Here is a 9,943-nt window from a genome sequence, read left to right as displayed (position 1 = left end):
ACCACTACAACCCACTATAGCATTTAGAGTCTATATAAGAAACCATATTTAGTTTTCTACTTTTTTTTTACTTGATCAATTCAATGACTTTTGTCTTTTAAAACAACACATTTAACAGATTGTTATCAAAAATGTTCATATAACTTTTTTAAGACTAGAATATTGATATTGGTATCAGCCTAACAAATCTGACTGGTTTGATTCCAACATTTAAATCCTGAAATCCAGTACAGCTGAGTTCACACGCTTAACTCTTATGTAAAGGAATAAAATGTCTTTGAAAATCCTTCAAATTTAGCCCAAAACTGTCAAAATACAGCGGTTCAAATCATTGTACCGTTTAATAACAAATACAGCGCACAGTGTTGCTTAGAACAGCAACTTACATATTCACATAGTAAAACATCCCAATAATAAAAATAAATGTCATATTACTATAAAACTATTTATAAAAACAGCATATTGACAAAATGTAGCACAATAAAAACAATCATTGGGTAGAAAAACATTGACAAGAACAGGCCTGGAGACTTTATATTGAATGTATAAGTAAGGACAATAAGGTGTATGCAATGTGTGATGTGTAGAAGAAGACATTTATAAAACGTTCTCTTTGGACTCTTTAATGTATGTTTAGGGATTCCCTGAGGGGTTAAATGATTGATCTGGAACCATAGGACTGAATAGAGTTGTGTGAGCTTTCATTAGCCTCTTGTAAATATCCTTTAAAGGTAGGGTTGGTAAGAATGGAGAAAGCAGCTCGAGTGTGCTAGAATTTGAAACTATGCAGCCGAAAAAAATCTGCCTCTTCCTTCAGACTTCCTTACAGAGCCCCTCCTCCAACACACACGAACGCGCACATGACCAATGAGGGCACGAGATAAGTTTGTGCACGAGATGGAAGGCTGACAGGCAGGTAGGCCATCCAGTTATTTTAGCCGGGCCGGCTCAGATGATTGGTCGTGCTTGTTACAGTGCCACGGCTTCCACAGATTACATTTTTTATGTATTTATTGTCAAAGCATTTAATATATTCATTGCTATCGGGATGTTAAGAGCATTCCATGGAATATAACAAAAAGTGTTTCTGAAGTGAATTACCTACCCCACCTTTAATGCTTGTGATTTGGGGATTGTAGTTTCGACTACTGTATGTAACCTATACATCTATAAAAGGGTTCTCTATGATCTATGTGGCATTTCAGCTTCTACAGTATGTGGCATTTCAGCTACAGCTTCCAGCTTATCCAGCTACTTATTTGATAAAAGATAGTTTGAGTCGCACCTAATTTAGTATAATTTGTCTCGCAAAGTCAATTTCATTGATAAAGACACTGATGCAAATATTGTCCACTGTTGACCTCCTCCACTTTAAATGTGACTTGGGTGCACTCTTGGGGGTGTTTCCTTCATTCTTCTACGGATGTTCGTCTGAGCTGGAGGAGCTGGGCAGAAGAACACACTCCTGTCGTCGGCCCCTTTTCCGCCTTCTGTTGGCAATCCTTATCCTCGTGCGGATCACATCTGGACAACACACACACACAGCAACACCCAAAATGAATAAAAGCAGCCATGGAGGTACTGTATCATTATATTTCTATCAGTCTGTGTCATTAGACAGGGGATTTGCTTGAAAACAGGAAAGTAGAGGAAGATCTGAGCAACATTAGTGTTGGAGCTATATATCGCTTTATATTATTTAAGAGTTAAACATTTATTTTCTTGCTATTATTATTTATAGTAAATGTATTCTTAGTTATTGTTGTTATCGAAGTGAGTTAAAGTAGTTTCTATGCTTTTATTTTGAAGGCATGTTTGTGCACTTGGTGATTAGAGCACCTGGTGTAATTGTATATATTGGAGACATGTGGTGGTGGGATTAGAGCACCAGTAGGCACATGGTTTTTTACCAGGGTCTTTCAAGCCACACAAAGGAAAGCCATATGAAAGGCTAAAGGAAAAGAGATATAGGAAACCTGTTCATTGTACTTTGTTATTGGAATAAAATGCACAAACGGCGATTCTTGTCTGGACTTGGATGATCATTGCCCTGCGTAAGATCCGCGAACTAGTGCCTCAGCGGCAGTGTTATTTTAAGTTGATTATCTGTTTCATTTCTATATGATTTTGGCCGCTACAATTAGGGTTGCACATTTTATACATGATTAAACTGGGATTTTTAAGAGGAGGTCTTTGTGTATTTTGGTCATTGTGGTGTTCCTACCTGCCACACTGTCGTAGTCCCGCTGTGGGTCGTGCCAGTAGAGGCTGGGCGTGGTCCTCCAGTGGCGGTACAGCCGTGTGTGGAGCACCGACAGGGTCAGGAGGATCAGCAGGAAGCCCAGAGCCGCTGCGGCCCACACCGCCTCGTCCGTCCTCGGGGTCCGGGGCAACCCAAGGTTCACAGCAGCGGCCCCCGACCCCTCGCTGCACTCACAGTGTTCCCCTGCTTTGCAGCTGTCACAGTCGTTGGGCAGATAACTGACTGTCCGTGGGTTCTGATTGTGTTGGGGCTGCAGGGGCGGAGACTCTGATTTTGAAACAGAATCAAAGCCAATCTTTTCACTCTTGTGGTGAGAGTGTGAATGCTTATGTTCCAACTCTCTTTCTTTAACGTCTATTGCTTCGTTATCCTTCATCGTGCCATCTCTTCCCATCTTCTTCTGTTTGAGGCTGTGTTTAAGAGAGTTTTTGTCTCTGTGTTTGGCTGAACCTTCATTTTTGGAGCTAATGGCCTGGGCTTCGGGCCTGGCAGTGTTGTTTTGTTCACTGTTCACACCATTGGCGAGAACAATGAACCCAGCAGAGGGGTTTGGGTTTCTGAGGTTACTGGGCTGCTGTGCTGCTGTCTGTAGAGTCAGACTGCTTTTCTGAGACTCAGGAGCCATGAGTCTTAAATAATCACTTCTAAGTCTAGTCTTAGACATATTTGATCCCACAAAAGGGCTGGGTGTGAGGCCATGGTTTGTATTTTGGATCTCAGACTGAGAAGAAGCTTCAGTGTTTCCTGTTGAAGGTCCAAGGGTGTTGTTGTAGTTGTGGATGTCTCCTGTCCTGCTGATGGAGGTTCTGTTGGTATTGTATTGTGTTGCATTTCCTCTCTTGTTTTCATCTTCAACATCGCCCTGTTTTTCTTTAATGGCTCTCATCTGCCTGCTTTTTCCTTCCTCTTTACTTAGCTTTAAGCCTTCCTTCTTCATGCTGGATTCTAGCTGTGTCTCCATCGCTCCACTCAGCTGAGAAGAGATGGTCTGCTCACAGCATTGCTTCAGAGACTCCTGGGGATTTACAACAACAGCTTCTTAGAACTACAACCATACTGAAAATACTCTTTTCACATGTTAAATCACAAATAATTAACACCATGGAAATAAAATCAATTAAAAAGTTGCCAGTCAAGTATTCAAACCTTCATAATTTTTGCCGAGTGTTCCCCTGCATGCTGCTGTCGGTGCTGCGCGGCTGACCGGGTTAACAGCAGGTTGTACTTCCTGCTCTGGCTCACACCACCAAACGTATTTATTGTGGTTGCTGTGGTCTCCAGCCAATCCCAGATGTCTGAAGAGGCCGCTGTGGACAGCTCCAAAGTGTGACCCCATGACACCAAGGCTATTGGCTGCACACAGAGCAAACTGTCAATATATGTATGTTTGACAACAGGGACAAAAAGGCTACCTGTATGTACTGCTGCTCCTCAAACAGGGGGGTTGTGGCCTGGTCTTGCTAAGTCAGTGACAATTGTGTCTATTTGTGTAAGAATCAAATTGAGTTACATCTTCAGTTGTGCTTGTCGTGTGTTGGTTGAGCAGTGGGGGAACATGCTTTTACTATTTTAACTCCAACACTGAGGAAAAAAATCCACGGCAAAATCAAAGCCTCATTTTGAAAAAGCTTGTAAAAACTTGCTCTTGTATAATTTTTTTTTCTTCTATGCTGTTCTTTTACACATTTGTTGTATCTTGCAATGTTTGACACATAATGGAAATCTTTGAATTTATTATATTTTCTGTAAATGATGTCCTGTTAAAAAAATGTTTATGATATGTATCTTTGCACCTTTAAAAATGGTATGGGGTTGTATTCAGTGAATCGCCTTGTCACTCTGATTTGGGGTACTATAGTAATAAAGTTTATAATCATGATTATAAGGGTAACAAGACAAGTGTGCAAAGTTCAAAATATTTAAACAAGTGAACAGAAAATATAAAGCCTGAAAAGTAAACTTTGCTGGGTAACAGAGCAGAGATAAAGAGTTATTGTCTCACCCTGTGTTTATTGAGCTGTGGATGTGAGGTCATGATGTAGTCTGGCAGACAGGAGCGGGCCAGGACAGACAGAAGTAAACGCTCGCGGAGAGGAGAACAGGGGTGATAGAGCAAAACAGTGGCTCCATGCTGGGAAAATAAACACAAACAAAGTGACTACATTCACACTAAAAGTTATGACACTAGTATGACATTGACTAAAAGGAAGTGCTTACAATAATCTCAATATTATATATTCTCCTTTTATATAAATAATGATTTTCATCTGACAAATATTCCTAAGGGAAATTATTAACACTGTATTTGAGTGTCTATAAAAACGTTATGCCTCCAACCCAGTTTCTCATAGCTATAGCATCCTATAGAAAATATAAAAGGCATTATATGTAACATCCAAAAATGCACTCCCTTGAAATGGACTAACTAGGGTTACTATTGTTATATTAAGTCTCCTGTATGTCTTGTCATTTCACAGTGCTTAGCAGATACAGTGATTTAATTGTTGTGAGAGTGGAGACATGTTTGATGTTGAACCTTACGTGCAAGTTATTGAGCCAACGTTGAGGAGGACAGTACAAGTACTCTCCGCTCTCTGCCCTTACTGGTCTGTACGCTCCACTATAACACACACACACACACAGATACGAACACACATTTTAACATCTTCAGTACCCCTTATATATATGAACATTATAACTTTATTGCAGTATTAAAAAGCACAGAAACAGAGAGTAGATAAGGGCAATAATTACACTGTTGTAAGTTTTTGGTTTTTGAAAATGTTATGATGTGAGCATGTGTCACTGCCTACAAATGTGTGTGTGTTGACCAACTCACCACCTTTCAGAGCATTTGTATTATACAGTATGTCTTTACCTGTTGGGAATGGTATGGTTGTAGGAAATAGGTTTATCCATGCAGATCTCCATGGCTGGCTGCAGTGAAAAGAAACCAGGTCAAATTCAATGGTATCACTCCATCTCCTGTGTATACTATAAACACCTTTTCAAAGACCAACACTGAGTTAGTTTGCCCCCATTTGTTATTGACACTTTAGTTACCTCAGACTGCCGCACATAACTAACACATTTCAATAAATCACCAAACACTTTTTGGTACATTTTTAGTAGTAATGCATTACTTTGAATCTGGATGTGTCACTGAGTGTTGTGACACATCCATGTCGTGCTTTGATTTTAGGAAACAGTTATAGATCTAGTGTTGGAGGTTCAAAGATTAGGGTAAACTCTCAAATAATATGCTTTGTAAAGCGTTTACTCACCTCAGGATCATACACTCTGTCAATACTGGGAAGTCTCTGTAGATAAGAGAGACACAGGTTAAACCACTAATGCAGCAACTGAGCGTGCAAACTAGGTTTAAGTACAGAGAGGATTAACCAGAACAATACTACTACTGGTACTTTCCCATGATTTTTTAACCCATTACCTCTGAAGAAACCCTAACAGATGATGATGATATCTGTTGGATCCATATTTACCTGCGTAGACTCTGGCCAAATAGTTCCTGGACAATCCCAATACACAGCATCCCCAGGCAGGTCCATTCCCAAAGACAGCTGTCACACAGACACAAAATGTGTTTTTGTTTTTATTCCACTCATTTATTATTATAAAACAAAACATGAAGACTTTAGGGCGTTTTTTTGTAGCCCATGATGGAAAGGAGCAGGGAGAAGAAAGTATTTACCTGCCCCTTACTAAAAAAATGCGGTAATTTACAGCTGCGTCCAACCTACTTACAGTAACAAACCAAACACACAATCAAAAGTCAACACATAGATTGACAGACAGACAGACAATACCGATATATAGATAGATAGATAGATAGATAGATAGATAGATAGATAGATAGATAGATAGATAGATAGATAGATAGATAGATAGATAGATAGATAGATAGATAGATAGATAGATAGACAAATAATACAGATAAACATAAACAAAATTAAAAAAGATGTTCTGATCTATGATCTAAACATTATAAAATATACAGATCAGATCAGCCGACATTATTTGAGAGCATTTGTAGGCCTAAACCCACTGAGTGACACACACCAAACCTTACTTTATTGAAGTGTAAGTTACCTTTCCATTGTCACATCCTGGAGGTCCGAGGACACCGCACCGACCCAAACTCAGCCACAGCGCCGCCAGCAGAGTCGCTGTGAGCGGCGGGGACGTCGTTCGGCTCGGCATGGTCATTTAAGTGTGACCAGAGGAACATTTACAGTAGATAGCAGTCATAGCTCCCCTTTGGTTTTCTAATTACAGAATGACTGACAAAGAACTGAACATTCATAATCACAAAACACACGTTTTCTTTGGCAAAGTCCCATAACAGAAGAGCAGAGAGACGCGCGAATGTCGGTTAAAAAGGTAGCACCGTCACGTTTTCCTCTTTATGTTATGATAGAAGTATTTGGCATTAAGTTAAACTAATTAAATATGCTCGCTTTGTTAAGGCGAGAGAAAGATAGTTAAGAAAGTGGGTGTAGTTCCATAACTTATTCGACTGTGTATGATGCAGATATAGCCTATCAAGTTAATCACCTTATTGAAACACTGCCTTCCGCATACATTTCATAATAATAGTCTTAATCATCTTCAACTTCATCAGCAATGTTCATTGTGTTTCTCTTGTACTAGGCCTACATCGAATGAGCCAGTTGTGTATTTGAAATGATATATTGTAAATGTGTTTGATGAAGTGTTTGTCCTTTTTTCAGTCTTCTTTATAATTAAAATGATCATATCATTGTCATTATTTTGAAAATAGAATCCAATTTCCGGAATCGCTCGTACTTTTTACTCTTTCTGGGTAACTTACCTACTCATCTGTTTATCTACGGCAACTGGAAAGGAACATACAATTGAAGTAAGATTTGAGTTAACCCTTTGGTTTGAATGTACATGACATCATCTGGGAGGTGATACAGCATTATAATATGAATTGAATCAACCTTCATCCCTAATAGATTATTATCCCATGGGCGTCACTTTGTTAGAAAAAGTGGTGGGGACCATTTTTCCAGATTTAACATCAGCATAGCAGAAGACAAAAGATGTCCCTCCCTCCTTGGGTGTTGAACCTCGAGCACCTGCCTGAAAAACCAATGCATAGACCTAAATATAGGAATAAATACTGGAATAAAAAATACAAGAATAAATAAATGTGAGAAAAAAAACGAAATAAATGTGGCAACAAATACAGGAATACATAAACAGAAGAACACATACATAAATATGGGAAAAAATGAATGAATGTATAAATAAATAAATAAAAGTTGAGAATAAAACAGAACACACATTGTATATCTTTAAAGTATTTCTACATTCATTTTCACTTACATTTATAATTTTATTAATTTCTGTGTCTGTGCGTGAGATAACGCACACATTTAACAAGCAGCACAACACACACTAAATTAACATGATAACTGCATGGCTGGGATTGAACCCACCACCTTCTGACTCACAACAGCTCTTCCTCTCAGCCACAGCCGAGTTATGAACTGTTGTTCAGAAATGATGAAGTCATAACCGGAATGTCCCAATCAGTGGTGTGGGGATTTTTTTACTGGGTGGACGCTATTTTAAGGTCATCCCAAACAATGCCACAAGTGCGCACGCGCGCACTTGTGGCAGGTGTACAGGTTGTACAGGTTGTACCTGTACAGGTTGTAACTTTCTTCTCGTGAATGATATTCTTTTTAGAAAAGAAGTCAAGTAACGTTGTTTTGCCTGCCATTATAGAGCTGTTTCGTTTGCCTGCCATCATAGAGCTGTTTCGTTTTGTTCAAATACACACTTGCAACTGATAACACTGGCAATGATTTTATATTTATTAGACTATTAAAAAAAAATCATGCTTCAAAAAAGTGGGGGCTCCAAATAAGTGGGGGAACGGCGATCCCCCGCGTCCAATGACCACTACATCTCTGGTCCCAATCGAGTTGACCATTTTGTTGTTTGAATGGAGGTTTTTTTAAATGGAAAAAAAACCTGAAATTTGGTAAAGTTGGAAAGGTACCGAGGCTTAATTCCATTGTTTCTAAAGGACACTCCAAATGCCCTGGTAGCCTTGGACTGTCACTTCCTGTGATGAGTTTCAACAAATGTTTTTACAATATCTCCTCTGACAAGTCCTCTCCTCCTCAGGTCAAAGTCTACAATAGTTAAAATGTCATAAGAGAACATGTTTGCATTGTAACAGACATGTACTTAAAAGGTAAAATACCATTGAACAGGTTATAAAGCTTGAAGGTAAAAGCTTTTAATTTAAGATAATGTTATAATGTAAGGTAAGTACAGTACTTTACAATATGTAAAGTAAGATGTTAATGCTATATAGTGTGTGACTTTAGCTCAAGGGGCTCAAGGGGGTCTTCCAACTCCGAGAATGCTCTATTGTTTTGTTATTTTACCTCACTGAGCTGCCGGGGAGGAACTCTTGCAAAGGTCCTTCAAAATAATAGCTCTCGCAAACTCTTGTAAACATGTTTTTAATTGTGGTGTAAAAAAACGAAAAAGGTAAAAAGATATTCAGGCTTAATTTCAGTTTTTCTAAAGGACATATTCAGGTAATCAAGCCCCATTCTAACCCTCATATACGAATGAGCCCAGCCAGTAACATTTTGATGAAATACATTTGGTTGTATTTGGCGCAAGGAGTAAATGGATACCTACCAATGTGGGGGTCAGCGGTTCAAATCCCAACATGTGAGAGGCAAAATGTCAAACTCAAAACTGAAGTTCGGTAAAGTAAGAAAGAAACTTAAGTTAAGGCTTAAGTCCAGTTTTTTCTAAATGACATATTCAGGCAACCCGGCTCCACACGTCCTGGTAGCCTTGGGTTTTTTCTGGAACAGATGTGAAAGATTGATGGTTACTTCTGGCGATGAGTTCAAACAAATGTTCTTTATCCCTTCAGCCAATGACATCAGTACTTACTGGTCTGCCACGTGTGGGAGCCCCTCTTCAGTTTCTCACCTGCTGAGCCCAGAGTAAAATGCTTGTGTGTGCACAAACTACAGGTGGACAGCAAACACCAGTGTGATTTTGGTGACAGTAAGACCACCCTGGACAAAGTTATAGTGGGGGTGCCAAATCCGGCAACACCAACGCCTGGTCTGCCACATGTGGGAGCCCCTCTTTAGTTTCTCACCTGCTGAGCCTCCGGGGGACGTAACATTTAAAAATAATAATAATAATAATAATACATTACTAATTAAAATAATAATAAAATACAATAAAATAATAAAATATGAACTATTACAACAATACAATAAAAATAATTATAAGAAATCAAATAATAATTATAAAGTCAAAATCCGTTTCATAATATACTGTAACATTAGAAAAAATATATATATATATAATAAAATAAAATAATGTACTAACAATTTAAATAAGAAGAAGAAGATAATAATTAAAATAATAACATAAAAGTATTATAAGAAAATAAAATATTAATGAATAATAATAATATAATACATAAAACAATTAAAAAAACTACATTGTAAAAAATATATATGAAGACATTTTATATTACATTTTTTAATGTGGTTAATGCAGGAAGTTGGTATGCAGATCAGTGTGAGACCGTGGGTTCAACTCCCTTGGTGGTGGTCTGAGTTGAGTAAGGAGGAATTCTTT

At 38.4% G+C, this 9,943-nt stretch overlaps 1 protein-coding gene across 1 annotated transcript; it reads right to left on the bottom strand.

Annotated features, from left to right (window-relative positions):
• Positions 1 to 1,045: 1,045 nt before the first annotated feature.
• Positions 1,046 to 6,814, bottom strand: tp53i13 (tumor protein p53 inducible protein 13). The gene is made up of 9 exons (XM_034114404.1): positions 6,374 to 6,814; positions 5,767 to 5,844; positions 5,548 to 5,583; positions 5,142 to 5,200; positions 4,805 to 4,883; positions 4,266 to 4,394; positions 3,410 to 3,616; positions 2,225 to 3,278; positions 1,046 to 1,524 (listed from the first exon to the last, which is right to left on the bottom strand). Exons 1-9 carry the CDS (start codon positions 6,488 to 6,490, stop codon positions 1,418 to 1,420), a joined length of 1,866 nt encoding a protein of 621 aa, XP_033970295.1. The 5' UTR covers positions 6,491 to 6,814; the 3' UTR covers positions 1,046 to 1,417.
• Positions 6,815 to 9,943: the final 3,129 nt, after the last annotated feature.

Source organism: Trematomus bernacchii, unplaced genomic scaffold, assembly GCF_902827165.1.
Source record: "Trematomus bernacchii unplaced genomic scaffold, fTreBer1.1, whole genome shotgun sequence".
In the NCBI taxonomy this organism is placed as follows: Eukaryota; Metazoa; Chordata; class Actinopteri; order Perciformes; family Nototheniidae; genus Trematomus; species Trematomus bernacchii.
Note: the sequence above shows the minus strand (reverse complement) of the source record. Positions and strands in the feature narration are given on the sequence as shown.

Bases quoted from the DNA above. Each gene is read 5' to 3' on its own strand.
- tp53i13 (XM_034114404.1), bottom strand. From the start codon at position 6,490: ATGACCATGCCGAGCCGAACGACGTCCCCGCCGCTCACAGCGACTCTG. The intron at 4,884-5,141 runs GTAAAGACATAC...TGTGTGTTATAG, and splicing joins AACCATACCATTCCCAACAG to TGGAGCGTACAGACCAGTAA. The intron at 1,525-2,224 runs GTAGGAACACCA...TGTGTTGTCCAG, and splicing joins GGACTACGACAGTGTGGCAG to ATGTGATCCGCACGAGGATA.